Here is a 27,041-nt window from a genome sequence, read left to right as displayed (position 1 = left end):
ATGGGTGCCTACAAGACATTACATTTTATGGCTATCCAAAGCTGGAGGGAAAATATGGTATATTAACTATTTTGAAAGTATTATTAATGCAGTGGCATAAATTTATATCCTGCATTGAAACAATGCACAGGACAGTGAACTTTAACCACTGCATAAAAGAGGAAATTTTGCCAGGTGCAGCTTTGAAAACCCTTCCCTGTTGAGTTGCACCTGCCCCAATTCCTGCTTCTATGCAGTGGTTAAAGGTATAGGCACTCTGACCTCCATTGTATCTGGTCATACTGTACACACACACAAAAGGCCTGCAGGATTCCATGTACACATACATAGCTTTAGAGCCCAATCCAATCCACACTTTCCTGGGAGTAAGTTCCATTGACTATCATGGGACTTACTTCTGAGTAGACATACAGAGGCTTGGGCTCTGAGGCTGCAATCCTATCCACTTACCTGGGAGTAAGTTCCATTGACTATCATGGGACTTACTTCTGAGTAGACATGCAGAGGCTTGGGCTCTGAGGCTGCAATCCTATCCACACTTACCTGGGAGTAAGTTCCATTGACTATCATGGGGCTTACTTCTGAGTAGACAGGCAGAGACTTGGGCTCTGAGGCTGCAATCCTCTCCACACTTACCTGGGAGTGAGTCCCATTGACTATCATGGGACTTACTTCTGAGTAGACATGCAGAGGCTTCGGCTCTCAGTCATCAAACTCTTGCGCTAGAGCGACAACGGCGAAGTACACAGAAGCCCCCGCAGTGACGCAAACCGAGGCACAGAAGTGCATTTCCGAGCCTTTCACTTTAACAATAATCCACTGACGGTGCCTACAATTCCCAGACTCCCCAGCGCACGGGTTATTCTCGCGAGACTTTAAGTTGATATCTATAGCGCCCTCTGCGGGTGGCAGTTTCGCCGGCGCCGAGCGAGTGACCCCGCTTAGTCCGGTTCGACTTCGCGTTCCCGTCATGGCGCCTCCGAGTCTCTCCGCGCTGCCGCCGCGTCCAAGGCCGCCTCGCCGCCTGCTCCTCTCGCACGACACGCGGCCCCAGCCGGCTTGTTAGTGCTGGGGAGGGAGGAGAACCCAGTCCCGGGGCTGCGGGCGGCCCGTGCCAGGTAATGGGAGAGCGGCCGCGGGGGGCCTTGTGGCTGAGGGCTGGGCGGGTGGGCGGGCGGGCGGTCGGTCGGTCGTGGACCAGGCCCGCCCGCCCGCTGCGTGAGAAGCTGAGCTGAGCTGAGCTGGGCAGATGGGTGTGGCTCGGGGGGGCGCCGCCGCCGCCTCCCCGGCGCTGCGCTCTTACCCAGGAGTAGGCCCCAGTGGCTAGAATGGTCCTGCATGCCGAGTAGACATGCACAGCATTGGTCTCTCGGTCCTCCCGCATCTCCTCTCTGCTCTGGGGAAGCTTCAAGTGGGTCTGCCCTGCTCGTTAAGAAGCCCACAGCTTAATCCTAGCCCACAATCTACTCAGAAGTAAGTCCCATTAGAGTCAGTGGGGCTTACTCCCAGGAAAGTGTGGCTAGGATTGTAGCCTCAGAACCCAATCCTAGGCATGTCTACTCAGAAGTAAGTCCCATGAGAGTCAATGGGGCTTACTCCCAGGAAAGTGTGGATAGACTTGGGCTGCCAGTCCATTTCAAGCAGCTGCTGGAGGCTTGGACAGAAGATGCTGCTGGTGATGCAATCTCAGGTGCCTGATGAAAGCTTCTCCCTGCGCTTGGGAGTGGAGGCAGGCAGGCACCTGTTGCTTTCCCTTGTCTCCTTTTTGCACCACCCTCTTTCTTGCAAAGGTGGGGCACAGTCTGTGTCTTAACAGCTGTGGTCTCCTAACTTTTCAGTACAAGGGCCGCATTATATATTTTACACATTTTATAGGCAAAAAACATTTATGAATGAATTTTAAACAAATGAATAAGTTTTATTTGGATTTTTTGTAGTTGGCAGGATATGATACAGAACAAAAGAGTAATGTGGCAACTACAAAGAGACAATGCTGTGCTTGAACTGAGAAATGAAATAAAATGAGTGAAAATGTCAAATGTTAGCAAAAAAAATCAGCAGTAAAAATATTTTAAGTTGCTGAGGGCTGAATAAAGTTTTAAGTTGATGTGAGGGGCTGGATGTGGCCCCTGGGCCTTAGTTTGGAGACCTCTGGTCCACAGCAAAGTTTGCTACCCTGCTAACAAAGCAGCCTGCCTTTGCCTCAAGGGCTGGCAATTAATGGGAGGAAGAGCATGCTTACTAATAGCCTCCTAAAAGCATGTCACCAAGTAAGTGCCAAAGAGCAATTGTTTGTGACAAAAGGAGATCCTGCCAGCTCATAGATCTAAGCAATCCTTGCTTCTTGAGGACCACTTTTCTTCTGTTTCTTTCTTTCCTCCTACATTTACATGGGAGGAGCACTCCATTAATCAAGACCTCTGGGCTCTAAGCAGGAATTGTCAAGCTGCAGATGGTTGAAATGGGGCAAGATTATTTCAGTGACCTTTTTATAGTAGTCCTTTTACTTTTACTGTGTAACAACCTCTTCTCAAATTTGTAGTATTTACCTTTTGGCTGCTTTAAGTGAATGCAAGAGGGACAAGTTAGTGTGAAGGATGAGTATGGCTTGGATGTGATTCATTTCCAGTTAGAGAGAGAGAGAGAGAGAGAGAGAGAGAGAATCTTTGAGGAAAGAGTATTCTTAGCTAAAATACTCTGCCTTTGGCAACAGTGGTGATGAGTAAAAACATTTATTCCACACTGATAGTTCTTTTGGAAGAATACATCTCTAAGTTTGTTTCCCTGATGGAAAAACTTTTTCTCAGAGAATGGCATGCGTAATTGAATACTTTTCTAGGGTGAATGATTTCTTTGGTTTGTAGGGTAAATTACTTGAGCCCATGGTGTTTGATTCAAGAGCATAGCACTATTATTGAATCATTTTTCTTGTGTTAAAGAATGTCAGGTTACCTTGAAACCAGGTGTGAATACAGCTTTATTGCTACTGAGATGTTGCTTGATAGCTGAGGGTGAATGCTGATGCAGCATTCAGTGATTCTGAGTTGTAATTGTAGTACTAATACAGTAATCCTAGTAGGGGAAATGTTTTTACGGTGGGTATCTGGTAGTCTAAACAAATGCAGGTTTCTTTGGTTTTAGTTGGCCTGGTCAGTAGTTAGGACCACATCAGGTGTCAGAAGCTTCTCATATGGAGATGCTTTGTAGTTGTGTATTTTTTCCATGGAATTACCCACCATGTAAGAATTTTTAATTGGTTGAAGTGGCCTGTGGAAAATCTCATAGTACTGAATAAGGTGTACAGTTGGGTTATAACTGTAGATGGTGTCTTAATACTTTAGTTTAGTAAAGAATTTCTTGCTTCTGAATTTTTGTCAGTATCTGCATGGACATTCGTGGAGACGCTTTGCTAGTTTCAGCCTCAGCAGCAGAATGGTCCTTTTGTGACATCTGTTTCTCATAATAACTTGTGGTAAGATCTTTTACATTCTATTTTTAGCATAAGGAAATATGATATCACCTAAAAGATGCATTTCTAATGTTAGATCATACATACATTTTAATTGCTGTTTGATTAAAATCTTCTAGATAAGTCTGCTAGTCTTCCTGCATCCTTTTAAAAAGGAAAAAAGCATGTAGAACTTTCTTAGCTTAGCCTTGGTTTTATTGTTGGCTAGAATTCTTTTCTGTACTGGAATTTTTGCAGATGAATACCCTCTATTTTTATTAGTTAACAGGAACCCTGTTCTGGATTTCCATATAGTGAAACACCTGGAGTTGCAATCATGGCTTCAAGACAAACAGATGTTCCTGGTAAAACTAATTATCTAAGTATATATAAATTCTTTACACTACGTGTCTGGTGGTAATAAATTTCACTAGGCCCCTAATTCTTATTTTCCAAGGGCTTCTTAGTAGCATTGCTTGGTGAAGTTTCAGGTGTATCAGGTGGCATGCAAATACATCTGAAGGTCTGCCCCAAAGAAGCTAGTAGCCTATGGCTTCAATAATAGAGTTAACTGTGTTGGTGAACTAGTATCTTGTGTTTGCAGATGTCAGTTTTCACCTCTTAATTAGTGGATGCTAGTGATTAGTTTCTGCTAGCTAAATGATGATGAAATAGCCTACTGAAAGTTGGTTTTTGTTGGAACCTGCTAAAGTTGTGCTCATATGAAAAATTTTTCTGGCCTGATCTTCTGTTCCTAGAAGGAATTTTTCAGACCAGTTACAGAATTGTATATTTCATTATTCTGATACCCCTTTTTAAAAAATTGATATTCCAAGATACAAAATGCAACAGGCAACACCAGAAAAACAGACAAAAAAAGTACACCAAGAAGAAGGATGTATAGAGGAATGAAATCAGTAAATAAATCAGATAGTTCTAAGCAAGTGAATCTTTCCAAAAGAGTTGACACGGAATTACTGATGGTCTAGGAATAAGGAATATCTATTAACACATTAAATAGAATTCCATGTTGCAAAAAAAATGTGTCTGGCATGCCAAACCTTGTTACACACACACCTTGGGAATGTTTCTCAGAAAGTGCTGTCCGCTAAATTCTTGCATACTTCTTTTCTCTGGAGTGGAAAGAATCAGACCTCTGATAAATTACAGCCTCTAATTTAGTTGCTAACACGTACAATAATACACAATAATCTTTATGTTTACAGGTGAAACTTGTGTTTCAGATAAAAGAAATAGAGCTAGCTGGTGCAATGTGGTGGCCAAGTGTGAGAGAAATTTCAGGCAAGATTTTTTTTCAGTAAAATAAACTTTTCAGACATCTACCACATGTGGAAGTATGACCCACCCCACTGTATAAACTCCCTAGCACAATATTTTTATGAATATGCTACAACTCAAGAGAAGTACCATTTGTATAGTAATTTAAGAGAGTTCTCTCTAATCTGAGCAGAAACTGCTTTAAAAGTTTCTTTGTGCCAAATAGCATTCTAGTTTGAGCTGATATTCCTTCACTCAAATCCTTCTCCTATACCATTTTAAGCCCGCAAAGGAGCCACAAATTTATTTAGCTAACATTTATATTCTGCCTGTTCCCTCTAAAAGAGATGTGCAGGGCAACTAGAGATGGAAAAAATAAGCATTGCATAAATCTTTAAAGTTAGACCCTTAAAAAAGGAATGTGGATCACAAGCAGCATGCTTGAAATGCTGGAAGACACCTAAATGTCTGATCTCTAACTACTGGATATGAAATGAAGAACTTGAAATCATTGTGACCTGATCTCATCTAGAGATCAGTCTTTAATTTGAATATTTGATAATGGAACATACTTAACAAATAAATCCCTGAGTCTGTAAATCCTTTTTCTTTCTAGGTTTTAAAACAGACCTTTTTTAGTGGAGTAAAAAAAATGATGTAGTTAATTCTTTTTTTATAATGAGGATAGACAGGGAATTAATTTATGCCTCCACTCCTACCAAATCTGAAGTAAAATGTTTATGAAAGAATTAGCGAAGAAATGCAAAGTAGTTGAGAAATGAGATTTAGGATGGAAAAGTACAGCAGACAGTGTTGTGGGAGATGCATGCTTTGTCTCCAGCGTGTGATTCAACCTCTGTTTTCATTATTTATAGTGATGAAAATTGACTTTTGCAGTTGAAAAGCTGCAAAATACACATTTTGATTTGGGGCTTCCAATCCCCCATCTTTTGACTATTTATATAAAGTAGACCTACTTAGTCTAGGGTTACTCTTTATGTTTACTCTCTGTGTATATATTTAAGACAAAACTTTGCCACTGGGATAAATTGTGATCCAAAGATTTAATTGGAAGGATCTGAAATAAGAAGTTCAGTTTAGGAAGACTCCTCATTTTAAATGTCACAATTTGGCTTCATCAAGTTAGCAGGAGTGATTTCCATTTAACAATTAAATGAGGTGTTCCATTTAAAATCAAAAGAATTAGTCCTGGTGTTGAACTTTGGCTTCTAATATAATTGATTCACAATTCGCATACCCTTTTTGCCCATGTTTACTAACAAATACTCAAGAAAACCTTAGTTGAAAGTGTCTATTAATCCTTCATTATTTAAAAAAATATTAATTTGCAGGCTGAAGGAACACACTTGTACATCCTATCTAATTTGGGATCACAGCCTTGGCTGAAACAGTCATATCATTGGGTGCGGGTTGTACTACATAACACACATAGGGAGTGGTTTTTAAAATTTTGATATTTAAGAATAATACCATCATTTGATGCAGAATTTCATACAGAATGCAATGAAACAAGCCACGTTGAAATATCTCTATTCTTCCAAAAGTTATAAACAAAAAACCAGCAGGGGTGGTGCATCTCTGGTCCCCTTTGAAGAGCTTAAGGAACAGAAGATTGCAGATTTGATTATTCACGATTTTTGGTACCGGGGGGGGGGGGGGTTCCAAGAATGTATCCCTGTGGATACTGAAGCCCCACCTGTGTTTCTAAGAGCTTTGGTCTTGGAATTTTTCACCCCGATGTCAACCTTGGCTCTCCAGTTGGTGAAATGAATTTCCTAGCCCAAACACAATGCTTAGATTGGGATGTGATGCATCTTCTCTTGATTCATTGAGAAGATTTAAGTTGCATCAGAATATACTCAAGTTCTGTGGTGATGCTGATTTTGGTAGATCCTCTGCATAATTGCTGCTGGGATGTTTACTGAAAATATCTTACCGAAATAATTTATGTGTGTGTCTTTTTTACTGAAATCCCAATAAGAGGAATAGTTATGAGTTACAGTGACCTATTCTTGTTTGTGAAGAACTAAAGTCTTAAAAGCGCAACCCACTGTGAAATCTCCTATCTCTGTTCATAGCTATTGAGCATGGCTCTGGAGGGCTTCTAGGAAAGATGTCTCAGCCAATTGGAATGCACCGTCGGGCATTCAGTTATGATGATGCCCTGGAGGATACAGCACCAATGACTCCTCCTCCTTCAAATATGTGCTCCAGTATCTTATGGAAACAGCCAGTCATTCCAGAACGCAAATATGAGGAGCTTTCCAAGGTATGCAGTCTGCAAGATATGCAAAGCAGACATGAAGTGTCTCATGGATGAAAAGGGGTGGTGACTTGTATGAACTGGTCACTGAAATTAAGCATGTTAGAGGACACTCTGGTTTGATACTCTTGGTGCTTTTTTTAAAAGCCAAAATTCTTGCAGTGAAAACTGTATTTGAAGCAGTAGTCTAACTGGTTGCAGTGGGTGAAATGTTCCTGAAAAGATAGTTCCACAATGGAGAGCCAGTGTAATCTCTAGTCAAAAGTAACTGAAGTAAAGCATGTAAAATTTTCACATTTCAGTGAAACGTTACTTACAAAAGATTGAAAAAAGTAGATTCCCTGTTGTCTTCAAACAGTCTTGCTTGGAAACATTAGGTATACGTTTTCATTGTTTCAGATTTTTTCAAATCTATAGGGCAGTGATTCTTAGACTTATCTGGGTCATGATGCCCCTGCATCCCCTTCATGCTGGCTCAGCCAGGCGCCACCATCTTGGATTTCATGAAATCCAAGATGGCGAAGCCCAGGAGAATAGATAGGAGGGGCCATTGGGACATCTTGTGGTGCCCCTGTGAGTGTACTACAGTGCCCAAATGTATCATGACACACACTTTGGAAACCCCTGCTCTTGAGTATAACCCCACTTTAATCATTCTTTGAAAGGTGATGTCAGCTTTTGTAGCATGAGTTCCATTTTAATTTTGTAGTAGTAGTTATATCCTTTGTTCACACAGCAGTAAAGACTCATGACTAGACTCATCGTAATGAGAACTTGGAGAGTATATTTTTAATCGTTTCCAAGATTATGCATTTCGTGTTTGACATCATTAACCAATGTCAGAAAGAACTGTCACTCATAAAACAATATAGGAATCTGCAAATTGGAGCCCCAAATAGGCTATTGTCCAGTTGTAGACAACTGTGGTATCTTTAATACATGCAGATTATTCAGTTTTAACCATGTTATTAAAAATGGAATCTTTTTTGCATACTTTTAAATAATGTAGTAGGTAGGAACAGAAGGTGATAACGTTTTGATTTGTGGTTTACTTCTTCAGAACAAGGAAATGGAAGCCATAGCTGTCCTTTTGGGGAAGATAAGGGAATTGGGGATGAGGTGGGGAATGATTTTCTCTGGAGATCTTTCCACCATGGGCTACTGCTGATTTGTTTTTCATTGAAAATAGGAGTGATCTGTCATTTCCTCTACTGACCTTTAAGAAGGGATATTATCTTTTGGCTTCTTCTATACTATGTAAAGAGGAAGACAGAAAGAATAACATTCTTAAGAGCACTGTATTCATTTTGCATTTGTTGAGTATACCAAGTCTAATCTCCATCAGGATCAGGAGACATTTGGAAGGTGCTTCTGGGTAATCTTCCCACTTTTTCCTCAAACTGTACCTGGCTTCCTCTGCACAGGTTGAGGAAGGGGAGACTAGCATGCATCCATCTGCCATAACCCCCTCATCTTCCACTGAGACTATGAACAAGGTTCCAGTGGTGAAAGCCAAGGCCACCCACATCATCATGAGTTCTCTCATTACAAGTAAGAGTTCTTGTATCTCTCTTGTAGGCAAGTTAACCTGCATGGAGTTTTTGAAATATAGACGACTGACCAATGATATTTAGTTCTGTAGTTCTCTTCTGAATGTATACAGCTGCACATCAGATTTCAGAAGGACTTACAAAGAGACTGGATGTCCTAATACAGTGATCTTCAGTTTGTGGGTTGTGACCCCCCCTCGTTTACACTACTTTACAGTATACTACTCTCACTGTATAATGGCTGGAGGAGCCTGTGGAGTGTTTAGAATGGCGCCAGAATGCTTGCAAGAGCTGGGTGGCCTTCGACATGATTATTGCAACCTGAAAGAGGGAGGCTTGTTGCTGTAGCTGACAGCTTCATTTTGGGGCTGGCAGCTGTTGGGACAGAATGGACAGAGCAGGCAGCTATCTCACTGCAAGGTAAGCTGCCACTGCCCCAGGAGAAGTGCTAAGGATGCAGCTTGTTAAGGGTCAGACTGCCACCTGCAATCCCAGCCTCAGCAGCTTTTTGCAACCCCTTATGTTGGCTGGTACTGAAGGTGGTGTAGAGCTGAGTGGGTGATGAGAGGATGGACTGGAAGTGATGCATTGGTGAGGTCAGATGGGGCAGGGCCAGTCAGGAGCTGGGTCACCTGTCTTATATTGATTTATTTGGGGTTGTGGCATGACAAAGGTTGAAAATCACTGCTCTAATGGTTTAATCCCTTTAAATTATAAACTTGTAAATAGTACAGTCCCTTTAAATTATAAACAAAGTGCTGCAAGAACAAATTTGAAAATTCCTTTCTTGCAAATTTTGATCCTGATTAGTGTGTAATGGTAGAGAATATGAGCTGACAGAAGAAGGGTTGGAAGTTGGTTCTTCACAAGTTCTGCAGCAATTTTTTTGTGGCAGTCTTGGTGTAAGTGTGTAGTTGGTCTGTGGAACTCATTGCCACAAGATGTGGTGATGGCATTGGGCCTAGGCGCCTTTAAAAAGGGATTGGACAAATTTCTGGAAGAAAAATCCATCACGGGTTACATGCTGTGATTTGTATGTCCAACCTCTTGATTTTAGAAATGGGTTATATCCAAATGCCAGATGGAAGGGAGGGCACCAGGATTCAGGTCTCTTGCTGTCTTGTGTGCTCCCTGGGGCATTTGGTGGGCCACTGTGAGATATAGGAAGCTGGACTAGATGGGCCTATGGCCTGATCAAGTGTGGCTGTTTTTATGTTCAGTGATGTTGCCATCTCTTACTTGTTAACTTGCAGGCTCATTTCACTTGTCCAGGAAATGGATTTGGAAGGCAACTTATTGGCATTCTTGTATTCAGCTAAGCTGAATATTTTGTGGATAACTAAGAATCTGACCTTTTACTGAAATAAATTATGAATTAAGTTTAGAAACTCAGTGTCAACATCCTCTCTCTCCCCTCAGGGACAGATATCTGAAATATGGCCAATAGCCTTATCAAATATGATTGAATCAGCACTACAAATGTGTAATATAAATTTTGACCAGTTAACCATTTTTCTCCACTTTTCCATTTATTTTCCACTCATAGCTTACTGTTTTGCAGTCACCTAGTGTGAAATGTTTATAGCTTTCATTGAAATATTTATAGGGAAGGCATGGTTGAGTCTTGTTAGCTAGTAAGTTAAAGTTTGATGGATGGCATATTATGTTCTGTAATTCCAAGAGCATTCATGCTTAACCTAACAGCTTCACTTTTGGCCAAGCATTATTTGTTAAACATATGAAAGTACACTGAACAGTCATTAGAACATGAAAAAGGTACTCCAGTAGAGGTTTAGAGCAAGAAACTCTGGAACCAAAAAATAAAAGTAGTATCTTTTGTAGGAGGAACTTGGGCTAGAGACAGTGTCCAAAATTATCTTACCTTGCTGATCACTGAAACAGTACTGATCAAGTACAGTTTGTTCTTAGAAGTTAGAATAATGAAAGTTTCCAGAATATTTCAGAACAAACTTTGTTGTATTAGGGTGGATGGTTTAAAGACATCTCATCCTTGCTAAACTGTCATAGCTAATATTGATAAAGATGGTGTGACATTGCCTCATAGAAATCTGACTGGCAGCAGAGTTTTATGGATGTGTGAATGTGTCATGTTGTCCATTCTAGAACAAACTCACGAGAGCATTCAGCGCTTTGAACAGCAGGCAGGTTTGAGAGATGCCGGATACACTCCCCACAAAGGCCTTACTGCAGAGGAAACAAAATACCATCGCGTGGCTGAGTCACTCCATGTAAGGTGTTTGGGTCTCACTGTGCTTACTTTCTGATGAAAGTGGCCAATTAGTACTCTATGGAACTAGTTGTCCAAGGCCGGACATCTTCTAGATATTGACACAACAGAATTTGCTAGTAGGCAGTATTCTCTGTAACTGATGTGCAGACCTCTTCTGTACCTGCACAATGTTGTGACAGTGTTGTGACACAACTTCTGAACTTTTGACAATGATGTCATCACATTATTGCCAAACTTCCCAGTTACCAAGCTTCATGCTGCACAGCTGTTAGGCCGCACACAATAGAGGGAAAAGTGCTAGTAGGTGTAATTGACACAATATAATGTGTTGGTAGATGTAATCAGCACAATAGAATTTGCTTATTTTTTCTGTTTAAGTAGATAATCTACATTGTATATTTAATAAGAGTTCATATTCATAGCTTTGTAATGGAAGATAGTTGAGAATTCTTGAATCTAGCGCAAGCCACATACATTGAACTGTATTTTTCATTCAGTACCAAGGAGACATTGACAGTGAAGCTAACCATGTAAATACTTGTTTCATTGCACTAAAAGTGTACTTTTCTGACAATTAAGCACAGAACTAACTACTATTAGGAAGTGTATGCCCATGCCTGATCATTGAAGTTCCAGGTTAAGCTAAATATGGATTCCAGTAAGTGAGAGTGATGTTAATAGCATATCTCAGAATAGAGCTGCTGATTTCAAAGCAAACACTCCCTGTTCTGCAGGTCTTAAAAAGCTGTAGGTGGATGGTATTGAGACTGTACTGAACAAATTGTAATCTTGCATGCATACCTTTTTAATGTGCTAAATAATGCTTTTGCTAGACTTTGACTAATGAAATAAGTTGAGTTTAACTTTAACTATTAGTTTGTTCAGTTGCTAGATTCAGAAAGCTCCAATTGCATGTCTTTACCCTTTCTAACAGAAGCTAAAGATGCAAAGTGGAGAAATGGCAAAAGAAGATAAACAAGCCTCTTCTGCCCAATCCACTCCAAGCAGCACTCCCCATTCCTCTCCCAAGCGCACGTACAGGTACATTCCCCACAAGCTGGGCCCCCTTGCCAGAAGGAAAGCAAATGCCACTTAAATTATGGATCCCAGTTCTTTTGAGTGTTTGGATCAGAATTCTATACCGAGTAGAATCAGTCTTTTGTTGTTGTTGTGGATGAAGCTTATATGAAATGTTTCCCATGCAATTCCCCTGGGCTTATCTTCTGCAGCTTGTTTTGTTAGAATTGATGTTTGTGGCTGTCCAGTGCTATTGAGGACTGTTTTTCCAATTGTTGTCCTTAATTTATTCTTTCACTTCAGGGGCTGGTTTAGTCAGGGAACCTCCACTTCCATCACTGGTCCACATCCTGCCTCCATGGATTCCAGCAGTGGGGACAGTGATAAAGTACCACCTGAAAAGTGGAGCTTCTTTGGGTCTAGAGCTCTCCAGAAATCCGCCACTGATTCAGGTATATAAACTTCTTAACAGAGCCATCTTCATCATATTTCAAAGGACCAGGGTAGCAAAAAGTTAACATTCAGCGTACCCTTTAGCTACAATGTTTGCTTGTTGACTTAGAAATTTCAGCAAAAATTAGACACATGAAAATATTATAAAAGTTTTATTTTTTTTCTGATAAAAAAAGTTTCTGATCAGCAAAAGTTTTAAAAGTTGTATGCATCAGGTGGTTTGTGCTATGATGCTGCTTGCAGGTTTCTACTGTCTGTGGCTCATGATTTGAATACAATTTTCAAGTCAGTCAAAAAATCAAACTGTTTGAATACAGACTAGTGTTCCCTCCCTCTCCCAACATTCTTCTGTAGTAATGGCAGTTTTCTGTATTCACTCTTTGATTGCTTGTAGTAAGTGTGCAGTTTTGCTGAAATTGTAATGGTGTGTCTTGTTTTGTCTCCTAATTGTATTTGATGCTGAAAATGTTGATGTTGTACTTTTGCAACAAAGATTCTTATTTCTTTTCAAGAAGTTTCTTGGAAGTATTTCACAATCTTTAATCATCTGCCTTGTTCCTTTTATGCAAATTTCTCAGAACTAGTGTTGAATCTTCCAGTGACAAGGAAACCCCATTTAATTCAAAACTACCACAGACTAACAGCATACCATTAGAGATGCTACAGTTGCAGTTTCATGGTAGCTTTCTCATGTGAATGCAATCAGAGGATTATGTTGAAACCTCTTTTCTTGACAGGAACGAAACTGTCACATGAGACATAACTGGTAGTTAGTGCTGAAATCTTCAGGTGCTTAAGGGTGCCTTGACTGTGCAGCAGGCAGCTGTACTTGTGCCTAGTAAAGCTCTGAGGTGACTTGCTGCTCCTGCCTTTTTCTTACGTCTCTTGTATACTCTTCTTTCCTCAGGGGGCTTTACCATCCAGGCCTATAAGGGTGCCCAGAAACCATCCCCGATGGACCTAATGCGTGCCCAGGCCACCAGGATGGCAGAGGACCCTGCAACATTCAAGCCCCCCAAGATGGACATTCCAGCTATGGAAGAAAAGAGGCGGTCCCCACGTTCTCATAACCTCAAACCCCGGGACATGAATGTGCTCACCCCCACTGGTTTCTAGGAACATTTGCACTTAAAAGTCAGGAATTGTTCTTGATATGGTCCTAGGCTGTCAGTTCCATTCTGTCCATCAGCAGTTGACATAGGAAAGTGTCTCTTCTAGCTCAGTGTAGTAGATGGTGGTTAAACAGCAGCTGGACATCTTTCTGAATTTATTGCTCTTTTTCCCTCCTAAAGGTCTCGTCTGTACAGCCCCAAATGATCACAGCCATCCTGCTTCTGAAGTTCCAACACTGAATCCTACACTTCTTTATATAGTTGTTTTTTTTATAAAGGGAAACCTACGGCCTGTTGAAGCTTTCTTGACTTGACTGTCTGGGCTGCTGTGTCTGGCTCTTGTATGCATGCCAGATGACTGAAGGACAGTGTGTAACCATAAGAATCTAAATATCTCTACTTTGAACCTTTTATGGAAAATTAGCATTAACTGAAATTATTGTTCTGCACAGTCTTGCTCCTGGACGAACGAAGTGACTGGCTTCAAATGAAGACGATTTGACTATTGGCTATTTCCCCTTTTAAGAGAGCTGTCTTAAGATACTTGATTGTAATGTTTCAACATGGAAAGTGACCATTCTAGTTTGTGGTATCAAAGGCATATTGTTCAGGCAGTCTTTTTTCTTATGTGAGAATAATTCTGTAGTGTCATGGACCAGAACCAGAAAATGATGGGCAGAGTTCCTTCATTTTTGTTGTAGCTTCTTTATAGCCTCTTTGTTTTCTTTAAAGGGAATCCTAATACTTCCTGGTGTTTTGATTAGGAATTCCTAGAGGCATTTTCTGTTAGAAGTGGGAAATATGGAAAAAGGACCCTGGCTACTTATTTTTCCTGCCTTCAGAGGCATAAGTGCAGCATGTCTTGTTAGGGCATTTGAAGCTTTTAATCCAGCTGCTCAACTTGAACATTCCCAGTAACAGCTGCTGCAAGTGCTTATTTTCACAGAGATGACAGTTAGTGGAAATTTGGTGTTTTCTGCCTATACTCTGAGTAAAAGGTAGCACTTCCCAATTTTGTTTTCTTGTCTAACATCTAAGCTGCCGGTTGGCTTTACTATAATAAGATTGCAACTTTGAAGCATCCATTATATAGAGGCTTTTTTGTTTAATAGCATGTTAGAGACTTCCTTGCCAATCTTTTTATGTCCTAACTAAACCCAAATATTCCTTCTACAGATTGTGGGTGTTGCTGTAGCGAAGTGACTTTGCTATCTCATCCAGTTTCATCTCATATTCCTTCACTATAGTGACAATAACTTTGTTACCTTGAGAGCATTCTGTATCTGTTCTGTCCTTTTGGTTCTTGTCATCACTGCTTATACAATAATTCAACTTCTTCGTTAGTATTTAATTTATTTTGTAATGTTTTGTGCTCATGTCTCACTGTGCCTAGCACTCCCCCCCCAAATAAAACACCTTATGAATGAATTGGTGCATCAGTACAGCATTTACTGAAGTAGTAGACTCTCTTATACCTTTAACATTTTGCATTGCCCTTGCAATCTTGAAAAAAAAACACCCACTCATTTTCCTCCTTAACTAGTAAAATAATTTATTACAAAAGCTGTACAAAAATGCAGGTAGGAACTAAAGCAGATTGACAAACCCATGACAATGGAAGTCTGAGTTGAACTTGTGCAACTGGCTGAGACCCCCCCCCCCCATTAATACAGAAAAGAGGTTTTGTGGATGTTAAGAACTCTGGAGCTGAAGAGTTGCTGCTCAGTAGTTTCTACTTTGAGGTCCATCTTTCAGCTACCCAACAGGTTACATATCCATGGAGGTAAGAAGCAACACTTTGAGTAGCTCAGTCTTTTCCTTGATGGATGAGGGAAGGGGTTGCTCCAGAGTTTGAGAAAGCTGCTCTTGAAAGCTGGTAATGCTGCTTGCTACCTCTGTGAAAGGGATGATGTCATGTGACTGTAGTTGAGGTTTGGCAGCCTTGATGATTAACTTAATCCGTTCACACATAGAACTTCTTAAGTGCCCTAGAAAGGAAGTAGTATGAAACAGGGTGATAGAAGACAGGGAGCCTCCCTCCCAGTTGGCTCCTGCCTCACCTTTCCACAGTCCCACTTCCCTTCAGCCAGGGAGATGGTAGATGGTGGTAGGCTTAGGACAACCATATTTGGAAGGTATTTGCAGGGATTATAGAACAGTCTCTTATTTTTGCTATAAAGATTTTCACTTATCTGTATTGCACATATTAAGACCATCCCCTTCTATCCATATCAAGATTTTCAGTATAAGGTCCAGGAATGGTGGTGGTGGTGGGAGGTGCCTCTTGTGGAAGCTAGGTCTACCTCCTATTTTACCCAATTGATATACCTCCCCCTGCTTTCAGCTCCAGAGGCAGAGATGAAATTGCCCCTTGTGCCCAAGGAGGAATTAAAGGATCAAATTTCTCCTTCCCCTGGGTCAGAGGTCTGGAAGCATTCTGTTTCTTGTATGTGCTCCTGCAGACTCTTCAGGACCCTTGGAGGACCAAATATGGCTAGGTAGGGGAAGAGGCACAACCAGTGTGAAAAGTACTGCCTGATGGGTAGCATATCCCCATGCATTCAAGACACGTGCATTACACTCTCCTCTTTACAGTGTATCTGGTTTTGTGCTATATTTTTATAAATTACAGTGAATATGGGTCTTAACAGAAGATGAGAAGAATTGTAGGAAAAGTCAGAAGGCCAGATGCAGGGGAGGGCACCAGGATGAGGTCTTTTGTTATCTGGTGTGCTCCCTGGGGCATTTGGTGGGCTGCTGTGAGATACAGGAAGCTGGACTAGATGGGCCTATGGCCTGATCCAGTGGGGCTGTTCTTATGTAGAAAATAGATGAAATGTGAGTTGCTCCTAGTTTGCCATTAAAGCCTGAGGTACTAAACCTCATGTGATGCTAGAACTTTTGAGACATTTTCAGTCACCAACTTTAACATGTTATTGATGCTGTATAATGTTTTATCATGCCACACCATCTTTTTCCTTATGGTGTTAGACTTGTGAATGAACTTGGAATTGCTTTGGAACAAATTAGATTTTTTTTACCATTGAATTTAGTGTAATAATTGCACTCATCCAGATTTTCACTAAAGGGCTGTTTTCAGGTATTTTATTAAGTACCTAACAGATTAGGTACTTATAAAGAAGGAAAGGTACTTTAGATGCTAAGTATATACAGAGCAGAGGTAGTATACTTAACAATACCAGAACCACTTATCTTTGCAAGGTAGAAGTTCACTGGCTCTTTAATTAGAATTGTCTTATTTATAAAGCACTTGAATATTCCTTCATAAATGGGTAAATACTATCCCTATATTGCCATGGTTGGTGGGTGAAGTTGTGGGCTTCATAGAGTTAGGGGAGCAGAGATGTGGCTTGCAGTTCACCTGCCTCATAATTCATAACTCATACTTGCAGAACTTTTTTCTTCTATATTCCTTCCTATGTGTACGCTGCTGCTAACTGTATGGCAGTTATTACTCAATTTTTGATTCAGTTGTGTGAACCGTTCCATCTAAAAGCATTGTTTGAGTTGACACTGAGTAGAAATCACAGAAATTACTAACTATCGAAGTCATGATTTAATGCTATTTAATGATGGACAAGCAGGCGTATGCCAGCCCATGACAGAGTAGACAAACTCCTGCAGCATCTGTTCAGATTATATACACTGGGAAAACAAGCTAATGAGCCATAATCAAACTGCTCACCTAGAACTATACTGCGATAACTCAGCAACAATAAATTCAGGTACTGGAGCATCTCATCCCATCTCTGCCATGTTGCTTCACTGTCCTGTAAAGAGATGATTATTGGATTTGTATTTTGCCCAATGAGGACATCTTAATTTCAAATGATATAGGCAATGGTTCTCACACTTAGCACCAGGATCCACTTTTCAGAATGAGAATCTGCTGGGACCCACTGGAAGTGATGTCATGACCAGAAGTGACATCAAACAGGAAAATGTTTAACAATCTCCGGCTGCAGTCTTATCCACATTTATCCAGGAGTAAGTCCCATTGACTATCATTGTTAAAAGAATATACATAGGAGTTTGTTAAAAGTACAGGTGTGTAACATTTCTCCAAATGCAGTCAATTTGAGAAACACTGGATTAGAAGACTTGAATCAAAGTGTTTATTAAAATCAGTACTGGTTCACTTTTCTTGTAACAACACATACTGACTCTTGTGCTTTCTCACCCCCTTTCCTTATTTTTCATTCTTGTTTTTACCAGAGTATTAGGGGTGAATATACAAATGACTTTTTCAGCTCTTAATTCTTCCCACAAGGGATGAAAGGAAGAAGCTCTTTAGTACCTGATATTTCAGCAGCAGAGAAAAGTGGTTCAGAAAATACAAAATCTTAGCCATGGACAACGGCAGGTTTGTGGGCATTTCACAGCTATGGTGGAAAATTAACTCCAATACTTTGCTTCGAAGGAGATGGCATTCCATACTGCTTAGGAAGGTTTCCCTGCAAGTAGGGGAAGGAGAGAGAATGGAGAATAAGTTGCCTGTGAACTCAGGAAAAAACAGTTTGTGTTGCTAGTGAGGCCAACATGAAAGGCTTTGTGTACATGTCATCCAGGCCACTACTGTCCTGCAGGTGATTACTTGTAAATATTGGGAAGTGTTTGCTCAAGGTCAGGACAGGTTGTCATTAAAGCTGGTCTGCTTCATTTCACTCTGGTAAACAGCCTCTGTTTTCCAGCCTACTACCTGGAACATAGATTAATGAAAGACAGAAGTAACTTGCCAGAAAGAAAAAATAGTAAAACTTATAGATACAGTTTGGAAGTATTTTGTTATGGCTGTTTGGATGAGAGAAATATTAGGTTGCCTGGAACATCTAGTAGAGCATTTAGCTTTCTACACAAACATGGGCTGGTTCACATGCAGCAGAGTTTAGATTGATGGACGTGTGTGTATATAATGGAAGTCTTTAAAGTGGCCATAGGGGTGGATGGATACAAAGAAAAAGGAACCTTTAGGACAGATGTTCTTTCACAATCCAGTTCAGTCTGTTTTGTATATCTAATGTATTTGAAAGAGAGAACAAAGAATGTCAAGGAAAACAACCCCAGCCTTATTCAACCTAGAGCCCTGGTAAACTAGTACAAAAAGGTACAAGAGGTACAAAAAGGTTCCCTCTGTCTTTTAAAGCACATTCCTGAAGAACTCCTGGAAGCAGCCTAAATTGTGGCTGTTAAGACTGGAAGCAGCAAAACACATGGGCATTCAGGATTGAGGGACAGGGCAAGCCTTTGGAGTCTGAGCATGTAACAGGTACAGAGAAATGTTGTAACCCTTTGCTCAGTTGCCAAGGTGGATAAGTGTAATTTGGTGCAGAATATGGTAGATAGAGGGAAATGGTGTCTAAGATCAGGGTGAACAGAGTAAGCACTTAACAAGCATTTTGGGTTTTTCCCCCCTTTGAATTAGTTGTAGGAAAAAGCTAGGTTAATAGTACAGGACTTGAAATAGAGATTTACAGTATTGAGGGATGCTCAACTCAGCCCCTCAGCAACAATATTAGAGAAGCTCCCATTATGCTAAGTTTCCCTTATAGCTGCACTCTGACAAGCTGTATAACTAAAGTCTGGTGAAAGCAACAAGACTATGCCCTGCCAGTGACCACAAAAGCACCAGGAGGAAGATTTTGAGATTGCCTGCATTTTTATATTGATTTTAGTTAATACTGTCTTAATATCTGTTATAAACTACCTGTATGGAAGTGGAAGGCCAGGATAGAAGTCTATTTAATGCTTGCCCTTTCCCCAGAAATACCTGAATATGTAAGAGTGTAATGAGTACACAACTGGGGCCAGGACAGCTGGAGTATCAACACAGAAAAGACCGGATCCCAGAAAGAATCAATGCAGGGTTTGTTTAGCCATCTCTCACCTCTGACAGCGGTTGGGAATATTTAGCACAATAGAAAATACTGTGTCCGCAATCTTACAGGCACTGCAGTTTGGTGATTTGTCCACTTCTACTGCTATGGAAAGCATCCTCTGGAGAAGTGCCACCTCCCTAAGCCAGAGAGCAAGATGCAGAAATGGAACAGTGTTAGTCAATGCCACCCATTGCAGCATCTCAAGCTATGGACTGTGGCACCAATGTAACAGGAACTTTAACAATTTAAACTCTGAAGTTTTCTTTACATTTGAACAATATTATTACCACCTTTGTCTCCTATTTAAGCCAATATAACAAAAATAATAAAATATAAGGGAGAAGAATGCACTATGACAGCACTCTAGTCCTGGCTAGAGGGGTCATGAAATGGGTACCACAGGTTTTCAAACTGCATCTTCTATTAAACATATCATTTTGGTGATAAAAATCCATGTATTGTATCAAATGAGTCTGACCTGAAACAATGAGAGCTTGTTGTTGACAAATACTAGTGAATACTGGGAGTAGGTGAATGAGATGGGGGGTGGGTTTCAAACACTTATCCACAGATGTGGCTGCAGTCAAAATTGTTTCCATGTAGTTAAACTCCCAACAGTTGTGGAAATCTACTTTCCATGCAGCTCTGTCAAATCACATAGTAGGCACCAATGCTGCTGGACTACAAGCAGTTATGTCATATGTACTGCGTAATTCATCTTGTGAATGGGAAGAAGGTTTATTCCCATTCTGCAACTTTACAGAGCCTCAACTTTTCTCCCCAACAACAATCAATGTGCTGCTTGAATATTTAACTTGGATGCCAACAGCATCCACTGAAGCAAGGTTAGGTCCTAGACATATTGATAGACTAATTCAAACACATTGCAGTTATCACCAAAATTGAATGCACTCAAAAGGTTAAATCAGCATTCTTCTAGCTTAGGCCACTCAAAATTGAAAATAACATCTAGGTGCCTCTTGAACAACAGGTATGATTTTACTTAAAGTGGGATCTCTAGAAACACATACATACTTTATAATACAAACTTCAAACAGAAAAAGTAAAGACTATCTTGGCTTACTTTTGGGACTGAAGCTGCAGCAAGGTCTCATCTGTTTGCATTGTTTGGTCCAAGTGCAATTCTGGTGCTAAAGTGCTGCTCTTGGCTCCAGAGGCTTCTAATTGAGGACTTAGTGGTTTCTGCAGAAGTCTTCTGTGCTGGGAAAACCTTATACCAGTGATTGCAGCAACTAGCCATTCAATCACTTCCCTAAAACCAAAGTATTCATTAGATATACTTATGCATCCTTTTGCATGCCTGAACACAGCTGTTCCTCAGATGCTCAAGCAATCAGAATCTCACAGAGATTCAGGGATTTTAGCCAACTGGGACATTGCAAGTATCTATGTGTTTGGCTGACTCTGGGTGCAATCCTAACCCCTTATCCAATGCAGCTCTGAGGTAAGGGAACAAACATTCCTTTACTTTGAGGAAGCCTCCGTGAGTGACACCCAACTGCAGGATGCAGCACATGTCCCATTGGCACCGCTATGCCAGTGCTGGAAAGCACTGACATAAGGGGTTAGGACTGTGCCCTCAGTCTTCAAATACGTGTGCATGTACAATAGTTTCTAGGACACTTGAACTTCAAGGCCTTGTCTGCCTTGAAGGTTCTGTGAAGTAAGGTGCTACTTACTTGACATTGCTGGAACACTTGTCACAGGACAGTATTGTCTTGGCAATGGATTTGTGCAGAACACCTGTTTTGGCAGTCCTCTGGAAGTCATCCTCCAAGGTCTGGATCACATACTGCAGGAACAAGAGTCTCCCAGGAAATTTTGCTTTCTGACAGAGCCAGGAAAAGAGAACAATGAATGACCATTCCTAGTCCTCCTGTGTAAAGGGTTCAAATTTGGTGAGCAGCACACACAAGCTGTTGAGCCAGTGTGCAAGTCACAGGAGACAACTGCTCATGCACAAGGGAAGAAAGGTACTAAAACCATTTCCTATGACTATCATTTGCCCAGAAGGGCTGTTGCAGCAGGCCAGCAAACATGCAAGATAGGCAGGATAGTTACTTGCTTTTCTGTGCTTAACACACACTCCCCAAATGCTGGGGCTAGGTTACCCAAGTTCTTTGACCTATACAAATCATGCACATTTATACAGGTTTCTTAGTTTTCCAGAATTTATTCTGCCCTGCTAACTCTGGAGATAGGCAAGGAACTGAAGGTGGCACTGAACTTAACACTAGAAATCCTAATCAGTGCCACCTTCCCTTTGGGAGCTGATGAAGCAAAGTGGATATGGCTGAGCTACAAATCAGAAACTCAAATTTCAAATCTTACCTCTGCCATGAACTCATTAGGTGGCTTTAGGCAAGGTACTCCCTCTCAGTTTCAGCCCCCTACTTGCAATATGAGGGTAATACTTACCTTACAAGGTTAGTTTACAAGGTGTGCAAGGTTTGCACACTCAGTGCTATACAAATGAATTTTACTCCACCTCCTCTTCCTAGCATAGCCAGCACATTTCAAGCCATCTCAGCTATCATATAGACAAGGAGTCTTTCATCATGCTTAATCTTGCACTTACATGGAATTGTGGCAGAAACTGCTAAGCTGAAATGGCTTTGCCCATGAGAGCTATAGATATTACAGTATCTAGATTATAGACTAGTAAAGTACAGAGAAAGAAAAAGAATTTGCAGTATTTATCCAAAGATGTAATAGTGGGGCATAAACAGTGATGTTAACAATCTGTGTTCTAACCAGAAACAGCCAGAAAGTAAACTCATTCTGTAACATTCTGTTGTAGCCCATGCCAGTAGCCAGGGCAAAGCCAAAATAAAGAAACTGAGGTTTGCATTCACAGGACATTATGCACTGAAGGTACCATCCTCACAAAATAATCCTTGCCCAACCTTCACAGCAGTGCAAATCTCAGCATACCTGGGAGCATGATCCCAAGCAGCCCACAAGCCATGTACCTAAAGATGATGCCATACCATTCTGGGTTAGGTGGTTGTGTGCATACCCAGAACATCTCCCTGCCACAAAAAGGGCAGTGTCCATAGTAGGTGCACAATCTGCAGACTGTATAGTGTGCAGCCCCAACATCTGCCTGGATGCTTCTGCGCATCATGCCCACAAGCAGACTCCTTTTGTGTAATGATCCTTTTGTGGTCCCATAATTTAGAATGTTTGCAATCCACCTTCTAGTTTACAAATTAAGCAAAACACAAAAATTAAGCCAAACATCTGCTTGCTTTGCCCTCAACAGGACCTATTCAGAACTATTTTGTAACCCTAAGCCAGAGATCACAAATGCATTGAACAAGCCTGTGCTCAGTAACAAGAACTCGGTAGCTTAGCCAGACAGCTTTCTTGTCTTGTCTTCTAATGTTTTAAGCAGGCTCTGTCAGACTGGCTTGTAAGCAAAGGGGCTGGCATCCTAGTGCTGACTTAGGATCCAATCCTATCCAAATTTCCAGCTCTGATACAGCTGCAATGCAGCCTTGAGATAAGGGAACAAACGTTCCCTTACCTTGAAGAGGTCTTTGTGACTGCCCCTGCCCCCCAGAATACCCATTGTCACAGCTGCATTGGTGCTGTAAAGTTGGATAGGATTGGGGCCTTAGTTTCAGAGTCACAGGATGGCAGAATTATGATCTTTACAATCATTTTCCCTGACAGTGGAGTGTGGTCCACAAACCTGCTCTTCCATAACTTCACGTAGCAGCTGCCAGTCCCAGACCACTGTGTCTGCTGTTGCTGGGTGAAGCCTGAAATTAAAATAGGATCTGTTATACCATCAAGTCTTTTTATCAGGTTTTTATCTTCCAGTAATTTACTTTGAAATGTGTCCTGAACAATGCCCAATCAATTGATTTCTTGGGTAAGTTTGTGAATACATATGCCCTGGTTTAGGGAAATTACTGAGTCACCAGGCAGTGTAGAGCTACTACTGACTGTGGTCCTGAGCAGGAGGTCTCCATATAGTGGTGGGGTTTGTTTCTTAGATGTTAAGCTCTTCCCTGAACAGACTCACCTTAGTTTACATGTAAACACTTGTAAGTGTTTATGTGCATTTTTCTGGGGAGGGGGTCCACAGCTCTCATCAGATTCTCAAAGGGGTCTGTGACCCTTCAAAAAAGATTAAGGGTAGTGGTCTTCAAACCACTTGTGCACTGCAGCCGCCTTTCTTCGGATCATTCCAAAGCCTCATGCTGGGCAGTCACTTTTGCTGACCATTGCCCCAAATGCCTTTGTGCCCCAATTTCCCAGGGGAAGTGGCTGCCTGTCACAACACTGTGGAATGATTGGGTAGGAAGAAAGACAGCTGTGGAGAGTGCCACACCTAGATGGCTTTTTTGTTATGCTGAATTCAGCCTGTGGTTTGGAGACCCCTGCCTTAGGGGATTATTTCCACACAAAATAAAAAGTAGAATTACATTTTAAAAAGGATTAGCAGTCCCATGCAAGATACATACGCCTGGATTTTCAGCAGCAGCATGTAGGCATCCTTTAATATCTCTTGTTGGATCTCTTGTTGCTCAGGGCTCAGCAGAATTCGTCTGAGCACACAGAATGTGATCTCCTTTGGGGGATAGTATCGGCAGGATACGTAATCCATAAGGAAGTCCAAGGTCCCCTGGAAGAAGTTCTCCTCAATAGTGCTGGATACCATGCTCAGTCTCTGAGACGGGATAGGCTGCGGTTTCCATGGCTTGTTCTGTGCACACAGTGAGAGAGCAAAATTGCAGGCAGTTCCTGGCCACAGATGACTGGTTGGCTTCTTTGGGCCTACTTTGTTTGTATGAAGCTGAAGGAAATGCATTCAGCTTCATGAGCCCAAAGTTATCTGTAAAGACCCTGAGGAATTTATTTAAAAACTATTTCAGTTCTGTAAGCAGAAGCTTTCGTGGGAGGCAAGGTGAGAAGACACGTGAAATGAATTATTTATTTAATTAATTTATTGCTAATAAATTACAATAAAAACAATAAATTTTTGTTTTATAATAATAAAACAATAAATTAAATAATTTATTTAATTTATTAATTAATAAAATAATTAATATAATAATAATAATAATAAAAACAATAAATTATTTATTTAATTAATTTATTGTTTAATTATTTATTGCTATCCAGTGTACGGTTTTTAAAAGGACCCCTAAATAAAACAACAACAACAAAAAAGCTATGCAGTCAGACAGCCAGCAGCAGGGTGGGGGCTATCCAGTGTTCTGCATCGAGTGTCACATGTATGATTATATGCCTCTGGGGCATAAGTCATGGGTGTGTCCTCGATGCAAGGAGCTCCAGGCTCTCAGGGAACGCGTCCGCTCCCTTGAAGCCTTGGTGGCCGACCTGGAGAAGCGCAGGCAGCCAGAGGAGGACCGTGGGGAGACTTCTGGGGACGATCAGGCTTCGTCCCAACCTCAGGCGTGCAGCTCCTCGGCTGCCCGGGTGGGAAGTCTCGGGACTGGAGGACGTCATCCTGGAGAGGAGGGAAACAATCCCCTAGGGGGGATCCCTTCTCCAGGGGATGGGCCCGTATCCGAGCGCACTCGGGATACTCCTCGGCGGGAGGGGGGTCGGGGCCTTCTTGTAGTGGGGGATTCAATTATTAGAAACATAGAGAGGGGGGTTTGCGACGGATGTGAGGACTGCATGGTGACTTGCCTGCCTGGTGCGAAGGTTGCGGACATCACTTCTCGTCTAGACAGGCTAGTAGACAGTGCTGGGGGAGAGGTAGCGGCTGTGGTGCATGTCGGCACCAACGACGTGGGCAAGTGTAGCTGGGAGGTCCTGGAGGCCAAATTTAGGCTTTTAGGCAGGAAGCTGAAAGCCAGGACCTCAAAGGTAGCGTTCTCTGAATTGCTACCTGTTCCACGCGCAGGGCCAGCTAGGCAGGCGGAGATCAGGGGTCTCAATGCGTGGATGAGACGGTGGTGTAGGGAGGAGGGGTTTAGATTCGTTAGGCACTGGGGAACGTTTTGGGACAAGCGGGGCCTGTACAAGAGGGACGGGCTCCATTTGAACCAGAATGGAACCAGACTGCTGGCGCATAACATTAAAAAGGTGGCAGAGCAGCTTTTAAACTGATCCCTGGGGGAAGGCCGACAGGAGCCGAGGGGCATCCGGTTCGGGACTCCTCATCCCTATGGGATGAGGATGGGGAGGTTAGAGAACAACAAGACAAAGGCAGGGTAGGAGAAGAAATTGGGAAAGGTAGGGAGATGGGATGTGATAGACAGTTTGGCACAATGAGAGGATGCGGGGACAAAGGAGCGAATAAGCAGCCCGTCCTGGGGCATTCCGTGTATAAATGCTTTTATGCGAGTGCCCGAAGTCTACGAGCAAAGGTGGGAGAACTGGAATGTCTGGTGACAAGGGAAAATATTGACATAGTGGGCATAACAGAAACCTGGTGGAATGCGGAGAATCAGTGGGATACCGCAATCCCGGGCTATAAACTCTACAGGAGGGACAGGCAGGGGCGTGTTGGAGGTGGGGTGGCCCTTTATGTTAAGGAAGGGATAGAATCCAGCAAAGTAGAGATTGAAGGTGGGTCCGACTCCACCGTAGAATCTCTGTGGGTTAAATTACCAGGCTTGAGCAGCGATGTAATACTGGGGGTGTGCTATCGTCCTCCAGACCAGAAATCTGATGGGGACCTTGAAATGAGGAAACAGATCAGGGAGGTGACAAGGAGGGACAGGGTTGTAATCATGGGGGACTTCAATTATCCTCATATTGACTGGGTCAATTTGTGTTCTGGTCACGATAAGGAAACCGGATTTCTTGACGTGCTAAATGACTGTGGCTTAGAGCAGCTAGTCACGGAGCCCACCAGAGGACAGGTGACTCTGGATTTAATTTTGTGCGGTACGCAGGACCTGGTTAGAGATGTAAACGTTACTGAGCCATTGGGGAACAGTGATCATGCTGCGATCCGTTTTGACGTGCACGTTGGGGGGAAAATACCAGGCAAATCTCTAACAAAAACCCTTGACTTCCGACGGGCGGACTTCCCTCAAATGAGGAGGCTGGTTAGAAGGAGGTTGAAAGGGAGGGTAAAAAGAGTCCAGTCTCTCCAGAGTGCATGGAGGCTGCTTAAAACAACAGTAATAGAGGCCCAGCAGAGGTGTATACCGCAAAGAAAGAAGGGTTCCACTAAATCCAGGAGAGTGCCCGCATGGCTAACCAGCCAAGTTAGAGAAGCTGTGAAGGGCAAGGAAGCTTCCTTCCATAAATGGAAGTCTTGCCCTAATGAAGAGAATAAAAAGGAACATAAACTGTGGCAAAAGAAATGTAAGAAGGTGATAGGGGAGGCCAAGCGAGACTATGAGGAACGCATGGCCAGCAACATTAAGGGGAATAATAAAAGCTTCTTCAAATATGTTAGAAGCAGGAAACCCGCCAGAGAAGCGGTTGGCCCTCTGGATGGTGAGGGAGGGAAAGGGGAGATAAAAGGAGACTTAGAGATGGCAGAGAAATTAAATGAGTTCTTTGCATCTGTCTTCACGGCAGAAGACCTCGGGCAGATACCGCTGCCCGAACGGCCCCTCCTAACTGAGGAGTTAAGTCAGATAGAGGTTAAAAGAGAAGATGTTTCAGACCTCATTGATAAATTAAAGATCAATAAGTCACCGGGCCCTGATGGCATCCACCCAAGGGTTATTAAGGAATTGAAGAATGAAGTTGCAGATCTCTTGACTAAGGTATGCAACTTGTCCCTC

The 27,041-nt window shown here is 41.9% G+C and overlaps 2 protein-coding genes across 4 annotated transcripts in view; one reads left to right on the top strand and one right to left on the bottom strand.

Annotated features, from left to right (window-relative positions):
* Window positions 1-920: 920 nt before the first annotated feature.
* On the top strand, window positions 921-19,710 carry KIAA1191 (KIAA1191 ortholog). Of its 2 annotated transcripts, XM_066618040.1 has the most exons (9): window positions 921-1,118; window positions 3,379-3,472; window positions 3,731-3,813; window positions 6,826-7,016; window positions 8,435-8,561; window positions 10,685-10,809; window positions 11,746-11,852; window positions 12,132-12,280; window positions 13,189-19,710. In XM_066618040.1, exons 3-9 carry the CDS (start codon window positions 3,786-3,788, stop codon window positions 13,395-13,397), a joined length of 936 nt encoding a protein of 311 aa, XP_066474137.1. In that variant the 5' UTR covers window positions 921-1,118; window positions 3,379-3,472; window positions 3,731-3,785; the 3' UTR covers window positions 13,398-19,710. The 2 variants fall into 2 exon arrangements, with proteins under 2 accessions (XP_066474137.1, XP_066474138.1); XM_066618041.1 differs by lacking the exon at window positions 3,379-3,472.
* SIMC1 (SUMO interacting motifs containing 1) overlaps window positions 14,861-27,041 on the bottom strand; it is a 26,710-nt gene continuing 14,529 nt past the window's right edge. The window contains exons 3-10 of one of the 2 annotated variants that reach the window (XM_066618035.1): window positions 23,787-24,028; window positions 23,009-23,078; window positions 20,991-21,139; window positions 20,375-20,563; window positions 19,299-19,427; window positions 17,712-17,868; window positions 17,100-17,184; window positions 14,861-15,381 (exon numbers count right to left, since the gene is read on the bottom strand). In XM_066618035.1, coding sequence (XP_066474132.1) covers window positions 15,161-15,381; window positions 17,100-17,184; window positions 17,712-17,868; window positions 19,299-19,427; window positions 20,375-20,563; window positions 20,991-21,139; window positions 23,009-23,078; window positions 23,787-24,028 — 1,242 coding nt within the window. In that variant the 3' untranslated portion in view covers window positions 14,861-15,160. Of the gene's footprint in view, window positions 15,382-17,099; window positions 17,185-17,711; window positions 17,869-19,298; window positions 19,428-20,374; window positions 20,564-20,990; window positions 21,140-23,008; window positions 23,079-23,786; window positions 24,029-27,041 lie in introns of those variants that run through there. The other variant, XM_066618036.1, reaches the window with a different exon arrangement.

This window comes from Tiliqua scincoides, chromosome 2, assembly GCF_035046505.1.
Source record: "Tiliqua scincoides isolate rTilSci1 chromosome 2, rTilSci1.hap2, whole genome shotgun sequence".
Lineage (NCBI taxonomy): Eukaryota > Metazoa > Chordata > Lepidosauria > Squamata > Scincidae > Tiliqua > Tiliqua scincoides.
Note: the sequence above shows the minus strand (reverse complement) of the source record. Positions and strands in the feature narration are given on the sequence as shown.

Coding starts and splice junctions, on each gene's coding strand:
- KIAA1191 (XM_066618041.1), top strand. CDS start 3,786: ATGGCTTCAAGACAAACAGATGTTCCTG. Junction 7,017..8,434: donor AATATGAGGAGCTTTCCAAG/GTATGCAGTCTG, acceptor TCCTCTGCACAG/GTTGAGGAAGGGGAGACTAG. Junction 12,281..13,188: donor GAAATCCGCCACTGATTCAG/GTATATAAACTT, acceptor TTCTTTCCTCAG/GGGGCTTTACCATCCAGGCC.